The sequence below is a fragment of the Agelaius phoeniceus genome, chromosome 9, assembly GCF_051311805.1.
Source record: "Agelaius phoeniceus isolate bAgePho1 chromosome 9, bAgePho1.hap1, whole genome shotgun sequence".
Lineage (NCBI taxonomy): Eukaryota > Metazoa > Chordata > Aves > Passeriformes > Icteridae > Agelaius > Agelaius phoeniceus.
In genome coordinates this window covers 33,935,232-33,959,568 of record NC_135273.1, presented here as the reverse complement: position 1 = coordinate 33,959,568, position 24,337 = coordinate 33,935,232, and the positions used below count along the sequence as shown (strand labels likewise).

Here is a 24,337-nt window from a genome sequence, read left to right as displayed (position 1 = left end):
GGCATGTTAAAGGCATGTCATGCAGCTGAGGGCAGCAGGAGACTAGTCAGGCCTGTTTTTCCTTAGAAGCCACTCTTTTTATACAATGTAACACACTATTTAAGAGAATGAATACAGATTACTTTCTGACACAATACATATAATATTCATTTTAATATTTGCGAAAAGCCAGTCATAAAATACACATTTTTCACAGAGGCCACAGGAAAGCTGGGGAGGGATTCTTCACCAGCAGTGGTACAATTTGAAGGAGAGGTAATTTAGATTGGATATTAGGAGGAAACGTTGATTGCTGTGAAGGGGTTGAGGCACTGGCACACGCTGCACAGGGAGGTTTGTGGATGCACCTTCCTGGAGCTGTTCAAAGCCAGGTGGGAGACAGTGGGAAGTGCACGGGAGCGGATTGAAAAAGGTGCATTCCAACCCCTTAACACTGTCTCCATATCGATGTGTGCCTCAATCAGACGCTGCCAGCCTGGCTCGTCTGTGTGGGGGGAACTCCCGCCTTTGGGACTCCCACTGCCTCAGGGCAGCGGAGGCAGAAATCGCCTTGAAGGCTTTATTTCTTCCCGGCCAGACAGCGCTGTTAGCAGCGGCGGGGGCCGCACGGGGCTAGAGGAGGCGCAGCTCCGAACTCGCGGCCGCCATTTCCCCTCCCCTCAGCGGCCCCGGCCCCTCACAGCCCTGGGCCGGCCACTGCGCGTGCGCGGGAGGCGGGGCGGCATGCGCGCGTGCGCGCCCCGCCCCTATATAAGGGCGGGCGCGGGCGGTGCCGGCGGCGCCGCATTGCAGACGGGCACGGAGGGGGAAGCGATGGCGCGGCCGCTGATTCTCGGGCTCTTCAGCCTCCTCGGGCTCCTGGCCGCCGGTAAGCGCTGCCCTCCGCCTGCCGAGCCCCTTCCCCATCCAGCTGAGCCTCGGTGGGCTCAGGGAGAGCGCTCAGCGTGCGCGGGACGAGGGGCGAAGGCGGGTCCTAAGGCTGTTTGTATTCGCTTCAAGATCCCAGACTCAGGGAGCGTGAGGGCAGTGCGGGTTTCTAGGGCGCCCTCGGGGTGGCTGTGATGGAAATGCTGTGTTTGGACGGGGGAGAGTCGCCCAAAAATAGCCCCAGGGCAGGGAGAAGGGGGAGTCCCCGTGAGGATCCGGCCGTTCCCGCTGCTGGTGGGGAAATAAACGCTTTCCCGATGGAAGCGTGCTGGATGTGCCCCCTCGTCCCGCACGGATCAGAGCCCAGGCTGGTGGGGACATTCGGGAGGGATTGTTGTTTTTTTCCTGCCAGCAGCGCTGTTTATCTCCGCCACTTCAGGGATAGATGGCTGCTAATCCTCTTGCGGATGGCGGGAGGTTGCCTTTGCTGTGGTGTTTCTGCATTAGGATCTCCTGCTCCCCATGGAAAATTCCACTGAATTTGCTGCTCGCCGTCTCGTTACCTGTTGTTGCTGAGGCGAAAGTGATGGGGGATGGATGATGGTCTCCCTTTAGCTGTAGGATTCGAGGTTAGAGCATGCAGTGCTTGTGTTCTGTACATTGCAGAAGCTTGACAGAGATACAGAAATGATTCATAGTCTGGGGAGCAATAACACACCTTTAGGCTGTGGGATGGAATAGCTGGAAAGCCCTACACTTTTACTTGCAGAATTTTCTTCTAAATTAGACTATTTAATAATAAAGCTTATTTGTTCACAAGCTTAACCTGCAGCATTTCAAAAGTGAAAAAAAAAAAAAAGCCCAGCTGGCTGTTTAAAGGCCATAGGAGTAACCAGCTGGCACAATATAGTAAATAATCCTGTGAAATTTTTCATGATTGTACGTGAGTTTTGTCCTTTATTGTAGTTTTAATGTCATAAAATCATAGGATGGCCTGGTTTGCAAGGGACCTTAAAGGTCATTTAGTTCCAGCCCTCTGCCTAGGACAGGGACACTTTCCCCTAGATATACTGATAATATTTAATATGCTGATATGTGGACACTTTAATGGCTTACCTCAGAATTTTCAAGCAGGAACCAGAAAGCAAATATCAGCTTTCACTCTGCATGTTTATGTGCTTTCACAGTGTCCTTTGAGTCTGCTCTGCACTGAATTAGCTGCCATCACTTGCCACTCCTTCTGGGACTGCTTCCAAATGGCTGAAATCATTGCAGTTTCTTGGGCTCTGAAAGTGAAAAGGCTTCACCTTGAAGTATCCACCAGCTTTCCCATTAGTGTGTTTAGGGAAATTGTAATGAGAAACCAGTTCAGCAATGAGGGTTTGCTTGGCCTACCTGTTAAAGGCATGTCATGCAGCTGAGGGCAACAGGAGACTAGTCAGGCCTGTTTTTCCTTAGAAGCCACTCTTTCTACACAAATAAACAGCTGTCTTTTCTCACCAGGGCTCTGAATGCTCATTGCCTCACCTGCCCTGCAGATTTTCCTGAAGATTTTGCTGGAAACACCGTTTTGTCTGCCCAGCTGGCTAATTAGCTGTGCAAACATTCAGCCACCCTTGTCAGGTCCTAATGGAGTCACTTGGCTGCCTTACAGGCCGTGAGGGTTTTTGGTTGACCTACTTACAGGGCTTCTGTGGATCTTCCCTTTAAGGGAGACACAGAGGAATTAAAGCAGGGTGTACAGGTCCTGGCATCTCTGGACTACTGATGTGCACTCTGATTGTTTCTTGTCTTTGAGGCCAGGCAGGGAGGAGAAAGGCTGGGTGTGCTCTTAAAGCAGGACTCAGTTTCTCTTTAACTGAGTATTTCCTCCCCTGCCCTTTTTGCTAAATTAAAAGTTAAGCTGGGAGTGGAAAGTAAAAACTTTGAGGATATGAATTTTTCACATCCCTCCTCCCCTAAAATTGTAGACTTAAAACCTTGTAAAGAAGGCAGATTCAAGTTAATGTGTAATTCCTCTAGCAAACACTGGTCAGAACGTGTGGGGATGGGAAATTTGTGAGCTGAATTAGCCTGGCTTGAGTTTTCTTGAGGATATGGATAAAGCAGATAACTGGACTGTTCTGTAGTTTTGCAGGCTTGTTCTGCTGTGAATGTGGTTTCTAAGAAAAAAAAAAAGCAGCCCACTGGTGCAGATGAAATTAGGAGAAGAGTGGAAGGTGTCTTGTGCCTGTGACCGTGTTCACAGGGGTTCTTGGATGAGGGAAGAGATGAGGATCTGACTCCATGTTTCAGAAGGTTGATTTATTATTTTATGATATATATTACATTAAAATTATACTAAAAGAATAGAAGGAAGGATTTCCTCAGAAGGCTGGCTAAGAATAGAATAGAAAGGAATGATAACAAAGGCTCTGTCTCAGACAGAGAGACCGAGCCAGCTGACTGTGATTGGCCATTAATTAGAAACAACCACATGAGCCCAATCCCAGATCCCCCTGTTGCATTCCACAGCAGCAGATAATAATTGTTTGCATTTTGTTCCTGAGGCCTCTCAGCTTCTCAGGAGGAAAAATCCTAAGGAAAGGATTTTCCATAAGAGATGTCTGTGACATGTGCCAGCAATGGTGTGACCAGGGCAGTGACTGTCCCTCTGTGCTGGGCACTGTGGGGCCACACCTCCACTCTTGTGTCCACTATGGGAAGGACACTGAGGTGCTGGAGCACGTCCAGAGAAGGGAATGGAGCTGGGGAAGGGTCTGGAGGGTAAGTCCAGGTTGGAAATCAGGAGAAATTCCTTCCCAGAAAGGCTGCCCAGGGAGGCGGTGGAGTCAGCACCCCTGGAGGTGTTCAGGAAATGTCAGAGCTGACGCTCAGTGCTCTGCTCTGGATGTCAAGGTGGTGATTGCTCACAGCTCGGACTCGGTGATCTCGGAGGTGTTTTCCTGACCCAAACGGTGCTGTGATGATGTACAAATCAAATCTGTGTTTTCCTGGAGGAGTAGCTGCCTCTGAAGCACGATCAGGCTGTCACCCAGCGCTCTGATAGCACAGCAGTCATGTGCCCTGTGCAAACCTGCCCTTGCACAATCCCCTGCTTGTTTGCCGGCCAGGTATAAATAGAAAAGGTTGTTGGTTGTGTCCGGAGGAGCCGAGCCAGCCCTTCTGCCCGCCCCTGCTCACGCCCCAGCCCCGGGCAGCCTTTCTGCAGCCCCGGTCTGTGCTGTCGGTGCACCGAGGGCATGGGGAGGGTGGAGCTTGTCAGCAAAACTGGATGTGTCACCTGATGGCAGCTGAGGCTCCCCGGGAGGCTGCGCTGAGCTATTTCAGGGAAGGCTTTTCTGCTGTAAAATGCAGGCACATCTTGGTTTTGTAGCTGTTCCTGCTGCCTGCCATGGGGTTTTTGTTCCAGTATCTCCTGTACATCTCTCTCTTCAAAGCAGGTTGGGGCCTTAGAACTCTGACATAAAAAGAGGCTTTGTTTTTTTCTTAAAGGATTTACTCCCTTTCTGTTTGCTTTTTTTTAATGGAGCAGCTTTTAAATGTGATTTGTTTGCTGCTGCTAAAATATCAGAGTTCTTGTTGCAATTAAAAAGGCTACACTGAAGTGTGTGTATGTATTTTAGGGCAGTGCTTCTCTGTATTTGGTCATGAGGCAATGTTTGGTTTCAGATGCCTGATAGCAGATTTTCCCAGTCTTTTTGCTGTGTATATATTTATCTAGTGAAAAAGGAATGATAAATCCAGGATTTCTGCAGAGACTCACATGAAATCTGTCCTCTGCATTCCCCACAAAAAACCCCTCAGAACAAACCCAGAAACAATGGACATGGACCACAAATATGCCCCAAATATTTTAGATATTCCTACAGGCATCTGCTGCAGGGAGAAATGCTGCTCATAAGAACTTTTTGGGAATATCTTAGCATACAGTATGGGACCACTTACTCCTGATGACTACCAGGTGCCCTGGAACATCCACTTATGTCCAGAATCTTCTGGATTCTGCCACAGGAAAATCTCAGGCAGCACCTGGCCAACTTGGAAACCATTCTTTTGCAACCTTTGCAGTTACCTGGGACAATTTTCTGGGCCAGTAGAGATGCTTTTATTGTCCCAGCTCATCCAGTTCTCTGCTCTCTTTAATTTTATTGTGATTGCTTGTACCCACACACACTGCTTCTCCTGTCATCTTGTGCTCTGCTGAGGGAAGCAAGGGAGCACCTGAGGCAGAGGCAGTGTGCCAAAATGAGAATGAGTTCCCAGCTTTGAGGAAGAGCCTGCTTGTGGTGTTAGCTCCAAACTCATTTCTTGCCCATTGTGCTAGTTAGACACGGTTCAAGTTGGGTTTTTCCTCAGTAGATATTGGAGAGGAAGACTTATTTTTAGCTGTTTCCACTTTCCCTGCACTTTTTCTTCGAATTGCCTGTAATCCCTCAAATGTTATGGTCATTTTACTGCCTCATTAATCCAGAGGCCCTTTGGCAAGAGTCACTGGTGAGTGCTGCAGTTACAACTTTTGAAGTTTCACTCATTAACCAACCAGAGAGGCTGTGGAGTATTGAGCCCTCCAGATAACTTCAGTGACTCCTCCTTCACTTCTTGACACTTTGTAAACTTTGGAGAAGAGAAGTTGATCCCTCTTGACTTCTTTAACCTAAACACACTTTGTTTTTGCAAGTCTCAAAGGACATGGGGAAAAGTCAGTAACTGGCAGAGCACAGATGGCACAGGCTGATGCATTTCCTTGCTCTGTGGTGTCTCTGGGAGATAATGAATTTTTAATTTTTTTAGCATTGCAAGTAGGACAGCCTGGGAATGACAGCCTTCCTGATGAATAGGTTAATACACTCATGCAAGTTGGACACATAAAAAGCATGAGAGTTGACAGCACCCTAAATGATCTTCATGTTTTACTTCAATCCACTGAGTTGAACAGCAGCTCAGCACTTTCCTCATATTTTTTTCCCCAAATTACAGGTTAATTTGTCAGTAATCAAGGGTTTTTCTAGCAGCTGGGTTTGGAGGAGGATGGAGTTTTCAGGTTAAATTCCTTTATGTTCTGGGTGGTAGTTTTCTGGTTCATCCTTTGGCTCTTTAGGGAATCTGCTCTGGCCCCTCAGAATCCCTGTTCATTAACTCTTACATAAGCTGTTAAATTTTAAGTCTCATTTGTAGCTTCAGTGCAGCTTTGGGGGGGATTTCTTAGGATGTTTTTCTGAGAATCTAGAGGAAAAAATCCAGACTGGCTCTCTGTGGAAGAAGAGTGAGACAAATGCATGAGGGAAGGGAAGGTGTTTTCCAAGAGAGGTAATTGCCTGGCAATTTTCCTGTAGCTGTCCTTGCAGAATGGTGATCCAGCCATTATAAACTTCCTTCTTTTTAGGTCCCTGTTTCCTGGGGAGAAGTGAAGAACTGGGCTGTGCTTTCACATGCAGGGCTCTGTAAGCCAAGTGGAAAAGGTGATATTTTCTGAGGGCCATCACCTCTACTTGCCAAATTTGTGTCTGTATGTTAGGATAAACTTGGTAAAGCAAAGGCTTTTTTTTCTTACATTGAAGAAGCCACATCTGAAGTGCTTGAGAAAAGGAGAAACCAGTGAAAAGGATGAGTAAAGGAACCCCTTGGCCTTCACAGATAAACTTGTTTGATGCTCTAAAAACAGTGGTTTGCAAGAACTTGAGGAAACAGGGGGGGATGGCTCTTGGTGAGCATGATATGTGATTGTTGAGAGCTGATCTACAGAGAAATGAGAAATCTATTAAAAATGCATGACCTTAGGTAAGAAGAATATATAAAATAAAGAGATGGCAGAGATAACAAAGAAAGTAATTCCCTTGGATTTCTTTTATTTGCTTTCTCTTGGGTTGCTGCTGTGCTGGGGATGTGAAATACCATGTTTAGGTATTGCTCCTTTTGTAGCAAAGGCTATTTGGAGGGAAGAGTTAAAACTCAAAACTATTTATTCTGAGACAGCACAAGGCCTTAACACACCTCACTGGTATGTTTGCTTTTGTTGTAATATAAGTTAATATATGAGGCAAAAATTCTGTTTCATAGTTAAATAGGAGAGCAAGCTAAAAGGGAAAAAGTAACAGTAGAGAGTTTCCAGTTATTCTTTTCTGAATCTGCAGGATCTGAAGAAATGCAGAACTTTTTAGCTTTGTTCCTGTTTTTCCCAGGATGTTCAGAAAGGGAGGGTGGATACTGTTGCAACAAAGATGTATCCTTTCATATTAGATACAAGATTTCAAACAAAAGTTCTCATGGTCCAGAACAAACTTGTAAGGATTTAACAATGTTTGAAGTCACTGTTGGAGGTGTGAGAAAGGAAGCCATGATTAGTGTGTGTCATCTTTGTTTTCTTAGCTGCTCTAAAATGTGCCAGCCATGTGTGTGGGGCCATAACAAACAAAATTGCTTAGTCACTGCCTGACTGTAAGATCTGTACTGAAAACATTAAAATTTAGAGTTGTCTTGACACACAGCCAGCAAAGCTGATAACTGAAAATAATTCTGAAACATAATATTTTTGTCATTCACTTAATAATGGTCTATTGTTAAGGCTGTGAGGAAGAAGGAGCAAGACATTGTGCTGAAGCTGGTACAGATCTGAAAAGTAAAATAATCAAACAAAACCTGAAAGCTCACTAAGAGCCTGATCAAACCAATGCAAGTTACAGCATGAATGCCTCCATTTGGCTTTAAAACACTGTCCTAAATGAAGAGATGGAGAGACTGCTTGGAATCACCATTATTGGAGTGGTATAGTTCAGTTTTGTAGTTTACAGTGTGCTTCAATGCAGGAGGAGTGATTGTCTTTTGATAAAGGCATGGGTTAAAAGCTGTGCTTGTAAATAGTTGGGAATCCTTGATTCCACTGTTTAAAGTCCAGATCTTGACTGACTTCATTCAGAGCCTGGCTCTGCCTTCCAGAGCCTTCCTACCACTGTTCAGTGCCAGTATCTGAAAGGGAAGAATAACTTTCCCTCAACCAAGTGTATTCTTGTTTACTGTCACCGTGCCAGAGCTGACAGCTCTTTGGCTGGCCACTCTGACTTTGAAAATTAACTATTCTTAAGGCTTCCAGATCAATAATGCTGGAGTTTAGAATAGGCTGTAAATATTTTGCTAACCATACATTATTAGAAGCTTTGAAGTCTTATTCCTGCAGTCTCCCAGGCACTTCTACTCAAGGACAATATGCAATGAAGCTTTTTACTGGGAGAGAGGGTGGCAAGCTCTGAGTTCTTGTGTAAAAAATCAGGCGTGCAAAGCACGTTTTTCTTCAAAGAAATGGGTCATTCCTCTGCAGCCCAGTGTAAACAGGCTTTATAAATCAACAGCTGAGAAGGCTGCAGGATGCCACCTATAAAGCAGTGTTTATCTGGCTGTTTGGTGAGTGGTGCCCTGTACCTTGTAGATGCACTTGTAATTCAGCTTTAAATCGATTCTCTAATGGCCTACAACAAGGCATGAGAAATGGGAAAGTGATTGTTCATCTGCTGTAACATTGCCAGAAGCTTCATAGGAATGAAGGAATGAAACACCTGAACTCTTGCCTCGTGGCTGACAGAGTAATTTTACAGGGTTTTGTGATGTGCAAGCAGCATTGATGTAGAGAGAACACCTGCACAGCTAATAGGTTTGAACAGGTTGGGTTTATATTTTGTTTTGTTTTGCTTTTTTAAATTTTTATAAAGTTTGGCAGCAGTGCCTTGTAGGCTTGGACCGTGGTGGATTTTTTTGGAGGCTGCCTGCTGCAGGATTTTAGGAGTTGTTTCTTGATTGGTTAGTGCAATGCAGGGCATTGCAATGTCTCCTGAGGCAACAGAGCTTACTGACACACAGGATGGTTTTAGAAACTGGGAGAAGTTGGGGGCCAGGTCCAGACAGAAGAATTAAAAAATAAAAAGCTTGGAAAGTCATTAAAAACATGGATTTGATTCATTGGTCCTACTGATAGCTCATGGAGCAGATACTTTCCATTTCTTTACCAACACTGTCCAGAGAAGATATTCTGTATCTTACTTGAAAGCTCTATAGGTTGCATGGCAGTCCCACATGGGATGGGAGGTAATGTCCAAAAAAAAGGACTGGTACATTTTTCACCCCCACAGATTTTTCTGTACACAGTTGAAGACCTAACCAAGAGAAAAAAAAAAAAAAAAAAGGAAGTCTAAATAGATTTAGTGTGTTTAAAAAGTATGATAGAACATTCCTTAAGAACATTCTTAAAGCTTTCTGTTTCTGGTCAGTGTTTTGGTCTGTACCTGCTCTCAAGTCTTGCATGCAATGTGTACATTGTTGTGGCTCCTAATCTACAATCTGTCCTCACCTCTCACTTGCTGTGTGAGAACAGGATGCCTCATGTGGGAGGAGGAATGCAGGCAGCAATCACAGGCTGGCTCAGAGCTGAAGTGCCAGTAGGGCAGGAGAACAGGGAGCTGGTAGCTTTGGGAATCAGCTGTCTGTAGGGTGAATTTCTGTAATAAGCAGCTTTTCTGTTTCAAATCATTTGGTAATTCTTGTGTGCTAAGCAAAGCAAGGTTTTGTGTGACTGTGTTCACAGGGGTCTGAGGATGAGGGAAGAGATGAGGATCTGACTCCGTGTTTCAGAAGGCTGATTTATTATCATATATATTGTATTAAAACTATACTAAAAGAACAGAAGAAAGGATTTCATCACAAGGCTGGCTAAGAATAGAAAAGGAATGGAATGATAACAAAAACTTGTGTGTTGGACAGAGAGTCTGAGCCAGCTGACTGTGATTGGCCATTAATTAAAAGCAACCACATGAGACCAATCCCAGATGCACCTGTTGCATTCCACAGCAGCAGATAACCATTGGTTACATTTTGTTCCTGAGGCCTCTCAGCTTCTCAGGAGGAAAAATCCTAAGGAAAGGATTTTTCATAGAAGATGCCTGTGACACAGCTGTATGTAGTGTAAATTTCTGTAATGAGCAGCTTAGCTGTTTCAAATCATCTGGTAGTTCTTGTGTGCTAAGCAAAGTGAGGTTTTGTATTTTGGGATTTTAATTTCTTTTGTTAAAAGGTGGATGATGGGGGAGCAGATTGCTGGGGTGCTGAGACTCTGGAAGTTCAACCTTTATGCCTTTTCCAGTTTTTTTTTTTTCCTTTGACTCTATAACCTGCGTTTGGGGCAGGCCAAAAATTTCTGGATTGCAATGTGCTTAAAACCATGAAATAACCAGGTGGTTCTTTAGTTATCTGGGAAGGCTGATGTGAGTTTTCTCTCTCTGGCAGCTGTGGCCAGCCCTGTGCTGTGGCAGAAGGAATGTGCCAAGGGGCCCGAGGTGTGGTGCCAGAGCATTCGCACGGCGTCGCAGTGCGGGGCACTCAAGCACTGCCAGCAGAACGTCTGGAGCAAGCCTGCCGTGGTAAGTGCCAGCCTCTGAGAGCCCCCAGGCCCACCTGGGGCTCAGCTGGATGCTGTCCACACTCTGAGGGAGATTTCTCAAGTCTCTGATGGGAGTTAAGTGCTACATCAGGCTCTGCTGAGGTTGCCTTAATGTGGGTGCTGGATGGAGGTTGCTTTTCACTGCTCTGCCTTGCACAACTTGTCTGCTGACTTCTCCTGTGACCTGTTGCACAATCACCCAGCAATGTATGGAATGGAGCTAGTGGATTTCACTTGTTCCTCTGCATTATTACTGACTCCTAATTTAGAGGAGTCTTTTCTGAACTTGAGCAATTACTACAAAAAGGCTGTGTATTTATTTCTCAAAGGTTGAAATTCCCAGAAAGATGCAGCATATGCTAAATTATGGGAGGCACCACAGAAAAGAATAGTCCAAATGTAATATTTAGTAACACCCTTTGATCCCCATACATATTCTTTGATCTCCTGTACATATTCTTTAACTTTTGCAAGTTTAAAGAAAGTCTTGGAAATACCAACCAGACACAGTGGAAAGCAGCTGCCTGAGCTTGCAGGTGACTGAAATGCAGCTTTGGAATATGCAGCTTCCCAGGCAAGGCAATCAGTGCAGTGGTACTGGGGAGTACAAGGTGCTTAGGAGCAGTTCAGGCCTATATCTTGTAATGCATGGCCCTGCTGTCTCCAAGATGTCCCTAAAATCAGACATTTCATTCACTGCAGCACACTCTGCTAGATTGTCACTGAGGCAGCAGCTACATGACCTGTATGAAGATATGAGAATTATTTGAACTGAGTACATTTTTCCAATAGATCATGGATTTGATTAATGTGGCCTCTTCAAATTGAATGGAATGTCCATCTGCAGATCACTGTCTGATTAAATTCTTATATTGGCACCTATCATACAGTACATATACACATCATTTTCTCATTACTTTTCAAGTTGCATTTGCACTAAATGTCAGGGCTGCTTTACTAGGTGGAGCTGTAGTTTGGGTATTGTTTCTCAGTTTTCTAGGGGAGCAAAAGGTGTTTTACATACAGATTAATTCAGTCCACATTGGCTATATCTGTGCAGAGATACTTCAGTTTAAGGAAAAGTAGGGGAAGGGAGGAATGTCAGATCACAGCTACAATGGTTGAAGCAGCCTGAAATGTTCTAAGATTTCTAGCAAGTGTGAACTCTGAAAGAAAAGGTAAAAGGAGAAGGTGTCTTGGGGCAATCAACTTTGTATTTCCAGGGACTGGGAGGAGGTGAAATGAGCAAGCAGTAGCATGTCAGCTTTCATCCAGCATTGGTTTACTGACGAAACTGTGGCTGGACATGCCTGAAATAGCCTCACTCTGTTTAAAAATACCTCTCCCCACCCTGGCCTCACCTTTCTTCCTTAATTCCAGGCGTAACGTTTGCCCTTTGTGTTGCTATTCACACTCTGCTCTTACAGGCACTTAATTCTTTCTCCAAGTAACTCTCTGCTTCTCTCTCCAGAGCAGTATTCCCTGTGACTTGTGTAAGGAGCTTGTGACAGTTGCTGGCAAAATTTTAAAGGATAATGGCACTGAGGTAAGTAAAGCTCCTTTTCTCCTCGCCCCAAAACACCATTTGGTTTCAAGGTCTCGTGGTGAGGGGGTGGAAGAGTAGTCTGTGTTGTTTTCCTAACATAAGCAGCAGATGTTGAAAGGGACTGAAGTGCATGAGGAAAGGCTTTTAAACAGCCTCTGCTGGTTTAGAAATTAGCAAATTCTAGAGCCTCCCATGCCTTAACACATCCCTGATTGACTGTAGATACTTAATAAAGTTGTTCTTGTGCCAGGATTAAAAGGTGGGGTACTGCAGTCTCTAGGAGTGGGTGGTTACACCAGCTGGCTTTTGTTTTGCTTTGTGGGCACTGCTTCCCTTTTTCTTTTGTCAGCCTGTGGGTACTTTGTTTAAACAAGTCACTGTCCCATGAGCCCAGAAGTTCACATTCTCCTCTTGAGTGTAAGTGTTCTGTTCTGGCAAGGCTGGGCTGTGCAGGCCACACGAGCATGTGACATGTTTGTGCTGTGGCAGGGTCTCACTGAAGCTCCAGAACTGGGGAAGACGTGTCTGTAGTGTAGAACTTCATTCTAGTTCTGCTTGTTGCTACGTGGACCTACCTGACTCTGAGGAGCTTGTTTCAGGCTTTGTATTGTGCATTTTGGGAATGGAAGGAGCATTTGAGAGAGAAATATAATCTGTCTCTGCTTACCTCATCTTTGATAGGATGAGATCCGCTCTTACTTGGAGAAGACCTGCGAGTTTCTTCCTGACCCAAGCCTTATTTCTGAGTGCAAAGAAATTGTGGATTCCTACCTACCAGTTATCATGGATATGGTCAAGGAAGAGCTTGTAAGTAGATAACAATTTTCAGCTGTTGGTATTAAAAGTTGTGCTCCTCTTGATGCCAGAATTTCTCTTCTGCCTCAGATTGTGCATATGAATCCTTTGTGGATCACTGGTACTGTTAGTTTGAAGACTCCTTCCTTGCTATGAAACATTTTCCTTGTCTTACCATGTTTCAGCTGAATGACTCTCTACTCTGAACTTTAAAAGTGACATCAGTTTGGAGCTTTGTGTGTGTATCTTGTCTCCCCCAGGATAAACCTGAGGTTGTGTGCAGTGCCCTTGCTCTGTGCCACTCCCTTCAGAAGCACCTTGCAGCAATGAAACTCCAGAAACAGCTCCAGACCAACAAGATCCCAGAGCTGGATTTCTCTGAGCTGGCATCCCCGTTCATGGCTAATGTGCCTCTTCTCCTTTACCCTCAGGAGAAGGCCAAGCAGAAGCCTAAGGTAAGCCTAGGACTAAGGCCTGTTCTAGTGTGGAAAATATGTATAATCTTGGATTAAGTTCTACAGTCTGCAGAGGCAAGTCTTGTGCTGTGCTGTTGCCACCCAGGACTGTGATAATCAAGCAGATGTTGCTGAAAACAATTTCTTCTGAGAGAAAGCTTGGGTTCAAACAAAGAGTTCAAAGGTTCAAAGGAAGAACAGCTCTTCCCATATTTTGAGCAACCTGCTAGCTGTGCCCCTCAGGGGATGCATTTGTCTCTGAATGTAAAGGTGACAGACTGGATTGGAAAAGAACAAATAGTTGATAAAGGGGAATAGATGAGGCAATGAACTTGGTGCAGAGGCTGAGTGTTGACAGCAAGCCAGCGTGTGGGAGTTGAGCAGTGAGTGGGCTGACAGCAAGCTGCTGTGGGTGGAGCAGGTAAGATCTATGCCAGATTTAGAAACCTCCCCAGTGTGGTCTGTAACAAAACCAAAAGATTTGAAGATTGGGTATCTTAACTATTATCTTGGCTTTGGAGCCAAGTAAGTACCTAATCTCCATCTAGTGGCTGCTGCACACACCAGCAGTGGATTGTCTGCCTCCCTACTAGCTGAGGCTTCAAAGTGTTTCCCAGAGTATTTATTAAGGTTTGTACAGAGCTCAGAATGGTTTGTGAAACTTGGTAGTAACAGGAGCTTCTGAAACATGTCATGTGAAGTTGTGTCAACTTGAGTTTCCTTTCTCTCTTTGTCCAGGCTGGTGGGGATGTGTGCCAGGATTGCATTCAGCTGGTCACTGATGTTCAGGAGGCTGTGAAGACAAACTCCTCTTTTGTGAAGTCTTTGGTTGCTCATGCCAAGGAGGAGTGTGACCGTTTGGGACCTGGCATGTCTGATATGGTAAACTGTCCCTTTTTATTGAAAGATTCTGTTCCTGTAAGCAAACATAAAATAGTTTGTTCAGTGCCTTAATCCCTGATCACATTATTTAGTATCACAAAGGAGACATGTTGCATGTGTTAACACAGTCTAACAATAACACCACTGAAATGGTAAACTTTGTGGTCAGGAAAGTTGGGTGGGATGTGTGGGACTGGGGAGGAAGAGAAGGACTCCAGATTGCTTCTAGCCCTTAAAGGCCTTTTCCACAAACATGGTCTGGGTGGGTAATGTGGCTGTATCAGTGGGGGCTGGGCCTTTTTGCCCTGAGGGGAAGAGAAAAGGTTAAGCAGTTACCTGTGCAGCAGTTTTGTAACCTGAAATGCCATCTTGTATTTGGGCCAAGCTCTGAAAGACCTGTTGTTATGCAGTAGGACAGGTAAATTAATACCTTGAGATGTAGTAGAAAATTCTAGATGGACTCTACAGCACAAGTGGTTTGGTAGTCATGAGACTTTGTTTTCCCACTTTCTGCAGTGCAAGAGCTACATCTCTGAGTACTCTGACCTGGCCATCCAGATGATGATGCACATGGTAAGATCAGCAGAGTGCAGTATTTGCTCTCACTTCATTTCTCTGGCTTGTGTAGCTAGCTTCCTTGGAAACAGGAAACATGCACTGCAGCAAAACTTTGGGGAGGGCCCTTGCTCTCTAAGCCTTGGTGTTAATGCTTTGAACTTGGTGTTTTTTGGATAGCAATTTCAGTTTCAGGATGCTTTCTTTAGCACATTTCCTTCCATTTTATAACCACTTCTGCAGTGCAAAAGGCACTCTAATCCTTTGAAATATGAAGATACATTGCACATGTTCCTTTATATTCTTTTATCTCAGTCCTGTGCTTACACCACTTCCCCCTTCCCCAAATACTGTGTTAACGACCTGAGAGCTGGCTTTGTCACAGTATTGCAACATTAGTTCAGGTGTGAGAGATAAGGTGTCTCCTGGAAACAAGGCTGCACATCCTTCTGGGATTGCTGTCTGAAGGTTCCTGCTCTCTGGGCTTTGACAGGAGCCATGGAAAGTGAGTGGTGCCTTCTGCAGCAGCATTCATTTACCTCATACACAGCACCTCTCTATCCAGAGAGCTGAGTGACTTAAAAAACACAGCCAAGCCTTTCCTTAGTGCAGTCTGTAGATGCCACAGGTGACATAACAAACTACAGGTGAAGACCTGGCTGCCTTGAACCTGAATTTGGCAACATAGTGGCCTTTTCTTGTTTCCAGTTGCCATAGGCTACTCAGAAGTTCATCCTTTTCCTTAAACATTTGGAGAGAAGTCCATGTTTGTTCCAACAGCACTTAAGTTTCTCATTCTAAGCATTGCAATGCAGTGTGTTGTTCATGGCTGAAATGGGAATATGACTACACCTGGTGTGCATCTGAGTGCTGTCCAGACTCTCTGGAGGTAGTCTTGCCCAGGATGCCTTAATAACTGCAGATGAATAATGCTGGTTAGCACTGTGCAATTAAATGTGAGTTGCTGTAGCTGAGGATCTTTGGGGTGGGGACTGTGTCATATTCCATTATCTTTGTGCAAAGAATATATGCAGTTCCAAGTGCTTGATGTGTTTTTTTTCTCTTAACTGTTATCTTCAATTTCTCCTTCCTTCCTCTGTCTCCAATCTCCCCTGTCAACAGAAGGATCAGGTAGGTGAGCAACTTGCCTGTGGTGATAGCCTGCTTGTAGTTCACCCTTTGCTCTTAAAGGCCTTGTAGTTCACTTCTGGCTCTCTTAGCTGTACACTTGGTGTGACTGTGCTCAGTGCTGACAGATACAAGGGATATTTATGTGATTAAAACAGAGAAAGACTAAAGGCTTCCTCCAGTGCATCAGCCCTACTTCCAGCTCCAGATACCATTTTGTGCTACCAAGATTTCAACTTGATTATGCTTTGGCCAGTAGAGCAGAAAATATCCTCCCTTTTACAGAAGAAGGATAGATGTGGAAAAAACATACCAGTGGCTCCTGGCAGCTACTGGTTTAAAGTCTGGGCTCCAAAGGGCTTGAGCAAAGCTGTCCCCAGTCTTTCCTTGGTTAACCTTTAAATGTAGGACAATGGTATAGATGTTTGAAGTATATGAACTGAAAAGGTGAAAGCTTCCTAGAGCAATTGGGGCTTTTAATTGAACCTGTCCTGTGGGACCTTGTGTCTGTCACCCCTCTGTGAGGGAACCTGTGTGTATGTGGGTGTTGCTGTAACATTAATACCTGGAACTGCTTCTTACAGTGCATGAACCAAAGGGCTTGACTTAAAGGTGCTGCCTGGAGTAGTCTGAAGCAGCACAGTGTCTCTGAGGTGCTGCTTCTGCCTGTGCATGAGATTGTGGCATGATGTGTCAATATTAACTCTGGGATAAGCCTCTGCTGTAGGAAGCTTGGAACAGGGTGAGATGTGATCTTCTAATGACCTGGAGGTCCAAGGGTGTCTTTTTCTAGCTTTAGGTGAGAAAATGCAAGTTTTGTGTCTCACTCAGTACAGCCTTTCTCACTTTGGGTGTCCTCCTCAGAACAGTTTGCCTTGTATCTGACATTTCTTTGTGCATTTAGTAATGTATGTTCCAAAAAAGAAATGCATGAAGAGTGTATTTCTTTGAGAAAGAAAGCCTTTTTACAGACTATGTTTCTGTTTGCTGTTTTCTCTTACTGTGAGAACACTGCAAGTTCAGTTGTTGCAATACAAATGATTAGGCTTGGGTTTTAACAAGCTCAACTTTTGTTTCTTGTAGGCTGTGTTCAGTAATGAGAGAAATTGTTTCTGTTTGCAGAACATGATGTTTCTGGCAGCTTTAAAGAAGGTAGCTTGTGGATGAGGAAAGAGGTTCTTCTAGGCATTTCTCTCAGCTTCTGGGTGAACTCTGAAGTCAGGATAATTGGCCTCTCCTGTGATTACTTAAAGCTGGGGAGCAGCTTTGTGGATGCAGCTCTGATGTGATGCTGCTGGTGGCTTGTTCTGGTGTTGGTAGCTCTTAAGTCAACTCCTTTTGAAGGGCTTGCAAAGTGTGGGCTCATGGGTTTTTTTAAATGGGGTTTTTAACCTCTTCCTCTTTAACAGGAGCTGCTAAATTCCATCCAGTAGCTGTCCTGCCTATAACCTTACCAAATGCTTTGGCAATACTTGAAGTAGAAGTAGTCATGAATTTTGTGTTGGAACCTTTCAAAATTTTGCTCTCTGTGCCTGCTCACAGGCTCTGTAGAAAGGGCAGAGACTTCTAAACTTTTAAAACTTGCTTACACATCTCTTTCCAGCAACCAAAGGACATTTGTGCCATGGTTGGGTTCTGTTCTTCTGTGAAGTCTGTTCCCCTTCAGCCTCTGGTGCCAGCTCAGGTGGTTCATGAGGTGAAAATGGAAATTGTGGAGGTAAGATGGGCTTTTTGTACTTTGCTTTCCTTTTTGCTTTAGTGTAACAAACCAGGTGAAAAAGATGAGCTTTCATGCACAGAATAATCCAAGTTTCCCTACACATTCTTGGCCTTTTCTTGTTTCTGATGCTGCTTTGTGAAGTAGGAAAGCTGAATGATTTGTTTGTACAGCAGAGCCTGCATTGAACCAGAGCTACAAGGTAATGCTTTAGGATTGAAAGTGGAATTCTTGTTCCAGCAGTTCTGAATGACACCTTAAATGTAAATTCTCAGTTTGAGTTTTGCTCTTTCTTTGCAGTAATACTTTGATCTCTTTTAAAAATGGGGCAGCACTCTGCATGTGCAGGTGAGGGATCAGAGTCAGAATGCTGAAGCTCTGAGTTTGAAGAAGCAGCTTGGCTTCTCCTAAGGGTATTTTTGCAAACAGGAGGGTGCTCTCAATTCTAGGAAATGTTGTCCTCCATTAATGTATTTTAAAAACCACTATATATTTCCCTTGACTTCTGTCTCTGTGGGATTGTTTATTTATTTAAAATTTAGTTATTTATTTGTTGTTTATTAAAATTGTTAATTTTATTATTGTATCTACTGAGTTCAACTCTTTGTACAGCCTGGGGGTTGTAGTCTTAAAATTAGTCATAAAAAATGCCTGTTCATTCAGACAGGCTTTTTACTGAGTCCTTTGAGGTTGGTTTTGGATTCTGTGTGACCTTTTGAATACAGCCCAAAGTGAGCAGCTGGGTAAATGCTGTTAGGCATTGTCCCTATCAGATGTGGTCCAGTGCTGATTTATTGTGTGTGTATTTCTTCTTCTGTGTACTCAGAAGGCCTCAGTTCAAGAGAAGACTTTTTCCTTGTGTGAAATCTGTGAGACCATGGTGAAAGAAGTGACTGGCCTCTTGGAGAGCAACAAGACAGAGGTGTGTGAGTGGTGGCCATTGTACCCTTCCAGCTTTGGCTGGGATGGGGCTGCACTGAAAGGGGAAGGAAAATCAATTTTATTGCCTGTTTTCACAACAGCAACATCTCTATCCTGGGTGGGACAGAAAAGATGTGCTTATAAACTGAATCCAAGTTCTCTCCCTCATTTTCTCCCCCTGCCCTGTGCTTCAGGAGGAGATTGTGCATGAGATGGAGGTGGTGTGCCGCCTGTTCCCAGGCACTGTCAAGGACCAGTGCAAGGACTTCATCGAGGTCTATGGCCAGGCTGTCATTGACATGCTCTTGGAGGCAACAAATCCTGAAGCTGTTTGTGCCATGCTGAAATGCTGTGCAGCCAGCAAGCTTCCCCAGCAGCCAGGTGGGTGAGGAGGGGGGGTCTGTGGTGTTCCAAATGAGCTGGTTCACCTATGAGGTCTCTTTTTGAGGACACTGCTGATACTGCCTCCTTCCTTCTCTTTCTCTTTACCCAAGCCCTGATGTTTGGTTTGGTTTTTTATTTCCCTTCTCAGCTGTGGTGAAACCTGCAGGTGGCTTCTGTGATATCTGCAAGATGGTGGTGGCTTATGCAGACAAAGAGCTAGAGAAGAATGCCACGACAGCTGAAATTGAAGCTTTACTGGAAAAAGTCTGTCACTTCCTGCCAGAGTCTGTCAGTGAACAGGTAAGGTGTTTGTGCAGGAGGCAGACTAAAAAGCCATGGTCTTGGTGTTTACATAGCTCCTAACACTGACAGTCAAGCTCAACCTCATTTTCTGAGTGTTTCATCTGATATTTTGTCTATATGCTAATTTTAGGTCCGTCTCTCAAGTGTCTCTGCTTCTGCTATAAATGTCCAGGTACTCCTAACAGAGGTCTCTGTGTTTGGCCAAATGCCTTGTCTCTGGCTGGAGACAAACTGTCCACAGGTGCAGCTGGGACTGCCTTGTGTCCAACAACCTGATCCTTCACAGGTTTTTCCCTTTACTAAATAACATCAAAGCATAGCAGCTTCTCCTGTCCAGTAGAGCAAACAAAATAAAAAAAGGGGGGAAAGACTTGATCTGAGGCAGTTGAATGACCTTGCTGTGTGGCAGCCTGCCTTCCAGTCAGGGCAGGGCAGATGGAGATGAACAGGAGGATGAAACACAGAATCCTGGAATGGTTTGGGTTGGAAAGGACCTTAAATCTGTCTAATTCCAACCCCCCTGCCATAGGCAGGGACAGCTTGCAGAGTATTTGGGAAAACTAGAGAGCAGCTTCTCTTGTTGGTTTTTGTAACAGCATTCTCTACTAAAGGAGTTTGGGGTGCAGGGGGATTAGCTTTGCTCAGTTCCCATCCTTGGGAGTTGGCAGGCCCTTGAATAGATGTCTGCTTTAAGGGTCTGAATTGACTGGCTGGATTGTTGCACTAATTTGCAGTCAGGAAAGGTTTGCCTGGAAATCCTCTGAGAACAGTGGGTGGGAACACTTGAAGGTTTTATTTATTTTTTTTCTCTCAACACTGATCCTGCTCAGGGGATTAATGAAGTAATTGAAGGTAGGCTGGTGTAATTCCAGTGGGACACCTGTTAGACCACTGATATCAAGATTTACCTGAAAATCTTATTAGGTGGCTGCTGAGTGTCAGCAAGTGGCAACTGCTTGTGAGTTTACTGGGGATAGAATAGAGGCTTAAAGCAGCTGTGGAACAGCTCTTCCTGCTGTGAGGCTGTTTAATAGCTGTGGTTGCTTTATTAATTGGTGCTGTTTGTCTCTGCTGAGAGCAGCAGCATCTTCCTCAGCTCTGGAGCCAGCTCTCCACTAGAGGGAGAGAGGCTGTTCTGGCAGGCAGTGCTCCTGCTGCAGCCTTGTCTGAGGGAATAACTGGAGTGCAAGTGCCTGGGAGTCCTTGCTGCTGTCCTGCTCAGGGAGTTTGTCTCCAGCTGCTTCTGTGTGCTTCCCTCTTGAGACAGGTGTGATCTCCACCATCAGAGGTGTGAAGCTTTGCAGTCAAAGCTTCCTCTGCTTGGTTCTTTTCCCAAAGCCTGTCCTGTTTGGTTCTTTTCCTTGTGACCCCTTCTCTCCTCATGGTGTGTCTACAGACAGCAGTGGGCAGGTGTGAGCTGGCAGGAACAATGATGTAGTTGTGTGATTAGTGCCTGACTCCTGTGCCATGTGCAGAGCTCAAGCCTCTGCTTTATCCTTGTGGAGTGTGGTGTTGGGGTAGCACACAGGCCTGCCTGCTGCAGCCCACACATTCCTCTGCTTTCAGAGGCTCCACAGCAGAATCTCTCACCCTGTGTTTCATTGCAGTGTGTGCAGTTTGTGGAACAGTATGAACCCGTGGTTGTGCAACTCTTGGCAGAGGTGATGGATCCCACTTTTGTTTGCACTGTGAGTATTGAGTTTGGTTTCATTGAGGGCAGGCTCTGATACAGTCCTGGGTGCCTTTCAGTGCCCAGCAAGCAGAAACTCTGCTGGAATCAAAATCAGTGCACTGAATGCTTGGAGCAAGCCCCTTGTGCAAGGCCTGGGCCTTGCTGAATGGCCAGCTGTGTGACTGCCAGCCCAGCAGCAGGAAGGGCAGCAGGACAGACTGCCAGGGGTTATCCACTGCTGAGGTTCAGTGACAGGCTGTGATGTGCCCTCAAAGTGACATTTCTTGAGAAAGGTCCTTCTCTAGAGGATCTGTTTTTCAAAACTTGATATGAAGGAGTTCCAGTAACTGAACTCTGCCCTGGCTCAGGTTGCCTGGCTGCTGGTTCAGCTGCAGGTGTGACCTCAGTGGGAGCTCCTGCAGCTTCCACACTGCCTCAGGTGCAAGCTCAGACATAAGGCTGGACTGGAGATCTCTTGGTGCAGCTAGGAAGGTGCTGACTGTGCTGTTGCCCTTTTTCCAGAAACTCGGAGTGTGTGAGTCAGCTAAAGAGCCTCTCCTGGGGAATGATGCCTGTGTCTGGGGTCCAGGCTACTGGTGTAAGAACATGGACACTGCTGCTCAGTGCAATGTAAGTAAAGCTGCCTTCTGCCTCCAGTTTCCTTCTGATCCTTGACAGCTCTTTCTGAGCCATTTTTGGCTTCTACTGCACTTGGAAGTGGATGAACTCCAGTTCAAAATAAGCAAAAAGGTACTAGTTTGATTAGAGAGTGTTTCATAGCTCTTAGCTTTCTCAAAGCTGACTTTCCTTTTTGTGTCCCACACCTGTCTGCCAGTATTTCAGAATGTCTAGTAAGGTACAGTGTCAGCTTTATATTTAGTCAGTGTTCCTGCAGCCAACAGACCATGTCACAATCTCTCAGCAGGCTCTAAAAATTGGCTTCCAGTATTGCTTTTTCTGCCAGGCCTTAATGGCTAAGGGTCATCAGCCTTCTTTCCTAAAGCTCCTTCCTGGCTGCTGAGGCTCAGGATGTTATTTATTCTAGTCCTCTTTGAAATCACTTACTTTAAGAAAAACAGATTTGCTCCCAAGATCTTGGCTCAGGATAAGGTGTTGAACTGCTTGTTTGCAAACTGGCTTTTTTCCACTAATATCAGCTATTTCTTCCCCTTTAGGCTGTTGATCACTGCAAACGTCATGTGTGGAACTAGAAGAAGACTTTCCTGTTCTGAAAGTTTGCCATGGCTCTTAGGAAATGTGGGCTGAGGTTGGCAGAGAGCTGTATCTCACCTGTCCCTCCTCTCTGCCTCATTAACAATTTGACCTTCAAGTTCCTTTGTTGTAACTCTTCTGTAGCAGTGCTGCTGTTGAAGGATCAGATTTTCATTGTTGACTTAACAAAGATATTTCTGATTGTACAGTTTAACCCATTATGCTCCTAAAAATAGTCAGTGTGTTGTAGATTTTTTTTTTTAATTGGTAGGCTGAAGTGTTTATGTGCTGGGAAGAATGAGAGAGATTGTGAAATGAGACAAGGCTCTTATCTTTTAATTTTAAAAAAAAGAGCAAGATAGCAGCTAAACTTTCAAATGTCTTTCTGTAGGCAGCATTGGGAAGATTTTACATGCTTTGCATTTTTAACATCTGGCTGGAACGTTTATTTTCTGTGTATGGGAACTCTAAGGGATAATGTTGAATCTGGGAACCCTTTTGGCTGGAATTTTCAAAGCTCTGCAGATACAGAGGAGTGGGCTTTGTGTGCCCAGCTAACTTTCAAAGTCCCTGATAATTAAAAAGATGCATTTGTATGATCAGCCTTTTGCATTTGAGTGACCATGCTTGTGGCTCACAGTGTTGTTCTAGCTAAGGAAATCCCTCCCTCAGCCTTTGATCACATCCTCCTGATTTCCTTGGGCTGCTCAGTCCCAGCACTGGTGTTCTGCTGCCAAGCCCAGGCCCATGGGATGTTAGTTTCCTGAAGCATGCTGGTGTACCTGAGGAATCACTCCCTTTTTCCTTATCCTAGTTGCTCAATTCTGCTTGGTCTTGCAGCTTCCCACAAGCAGCCAGCTGGGTGCTGAGGAGGTAGCATGAGCTGTCACTGGAAGATGGAGGAGGAGGATCAAGTCAGCAGGAGCTGGGAATATGTCAGAGGGAGCTCAGCACTGAGGGGGGAATTGGTGGAAAAACGGGTTTCATTGTAACCTGTTTGTTCTCTGCTCTGCTTTTTCTCTCACAGCATATTTCAGTCATCTAAAACTTGAGAGGTGCTGTGAGGCCTGGGGGCACCTCCCACTGCTGCCCACCCACTTTTCCTGACACCCTGCTGAGTAACTGGAGGCATGAATTGTTACCCAGAGCTGCTCCCATTTCTGCTGGGAAATGCAGCAAGCAGAGATGGCAGGTGGTAGGAGCACTAAAGTGGCTATTTAAAGCTCTGCTGGCACACTTGACAGCCTGCCTTTCACACCTCTCTGAAATTCCACTTAAATGACCTAAAATCCCCCCAAAAAAGCTTTCAAGGCAGGCTTGCTACCCTGGGAACATGGCAGGCCTTGGGGGTGAGAATCCTGCTTGTGCTGCTTGGGACAGACCTTGCACTGGGTGTGCATTTCTGATCAGGTTAATCCCCAGGCCAGGGGCACTGAGGTAGCTCTGAGGAGACCTTTGGGAAGGAGCAGCTGGGCAGATGTGGAGCTTTGAAAATTCCAGTCCTGTTCAGAAAGATTCTGGTAACTCCTGCTGTTCCTGTGGTGTGTGGGGCATGCAGGAGCTCCAGTAACAATGCTGTAGCAGCAAGCAGAGTATTTTTCATTGGAAAACCACTGGACTGCAGGTCTTTAGTTGATCTGTGTGCATACTAAAAGCCTGGGCAGTGCTGGCAGATGGCAACAGAGGTTGTTCTCCCCTGTTTCCTGAATGCTGAAGCACTCATGGCTTTAAAGAAGAGAAAAAAAAAAGAAAGAAAAAGAGGAACATTTCCCCTAAAGACATAAAATACCTGCAGCTTTCTGTCCTGGCAGGCTTGTGCAGTGGTTTGGTGGTGTATCCCAGCTGGAGCAGATAGGAGATGGGCTCTGTCCCTTGGGCAGTGCTGCCCTGGAGGGACAGGTTGTGTGACACCAGGGCACAGAGTGTGGCATTGGGTGTTTTAAACTGGATGGTGTGGAGCTTTTTTAGGGGGAGGTGAGGCTGCATTGACAGCTTGGCAGGGTGGTGGGAAGGTTTTATTTTCCTGGGGTTTTTAGTAGGATTCATGCTGGGCAAGTGAGCCAGGGGAAGTCCTGTGCTGCTGCTGGGAGTCCCTTTAGTTTTCTCCCTTCCTGTGGACTGTGGCACCCGACCTGCTTGAGTCATGCTGGGGGGACACTGTGCAGTTGCTTTCTAAAGAACATTGTCTTGATTTTTTTCTTTTTTTTTGGTTTTTTTTTTTTTGGTTTTTTTGCACAAAAGCTTCCTTAATGAACAATAAAAACTTCTGTAAACCGATTATTTCTCTTGTTTCATTTTTCTCCGTGGCAAAGTTTCTTGTTGAGGTTCCCCTTGGCTGCAGGGCCAGGAGAAGGCACATCCCAAGGAATCTGGGACTGAATGGATTCAGGTTCCCATTATGCTGCGTGTCCCATCAAGCCTTTGTTCTGCAGGTGGAAGAGGCTTGCCTGGGATTGCTGCCTCTCTTCCCTGGACA

General features: G+C 45.3%; 1 protein-coding gene across 2 annotated transcripts; it reads left to right on the top strand.

Moving 5' to 3' along the window:
• Positions 1-715: 715 nt before the first annotated feature.
• LOC129122842 (prosaposin) lies at positions 716-24,139 on the top strand. Of its 2 annotated transcripts, none has more exons than XM_077183502.1 (14): positions 716-868; positions 10,138-10,271; positions 11,763-11,837; positions 12,519-12,644; positions 12,893-13,087; positions 13,826-13,969; positions 14,486-14,542; positions 17,256-17,369; positions 18,199-18,291; positions 18,485-18,671; positions 18,823-18,974; positions 20,585-20,665; positions 21,172-21,279; positions 21,825-24,139. In XM_077183502.1, exons 1-14 carry the CDS (start codon positions 724-726, stop codon positions 21,858-21,860), a joined length of 1,647 nt encoding a protein of 548 aa, XP_077039617.1. In that variant the 5' UTR covers positions 716-723; the 3' UTR covers positions 21,861-24,139. The 2 variants fall into 2 exon arrangements, with proteins under 2 accessions (XP_077039617.1, XP_054492831.2); XM_054636856.2 differs by having other exon boundaries at positions 18,196-18,291.
• The last annotated feature ends 198 nt before the right edge of the window (positions 24,140-24,337 follow it).

Bases quoted from the DNA above. Each gene is read 5' to 3' on its own strand.
- LOC129122842 (XM_054636856.2), top strand. From the start codon at position 724: ATGCGCGCGTGCGCGCCCCGCCCCTATATAAGGGCGGGCGCGGGCGGT. The intron at 869-10,137 runs GTAAGCGCTGCC...TCTCTCTGGCAG, and splicing joins CCTCGGGCTCCTGGCCGCCG to CTGTGGCCAGCCCTGTGCTG. The intron at 20,666-21,171 runs GTGAGTATTGAG...CCCTTTTTCCAG, and splicing joins ATCCCACTTTTGTTTGCACT to AAACTCGGAGTGTGTGAGTC.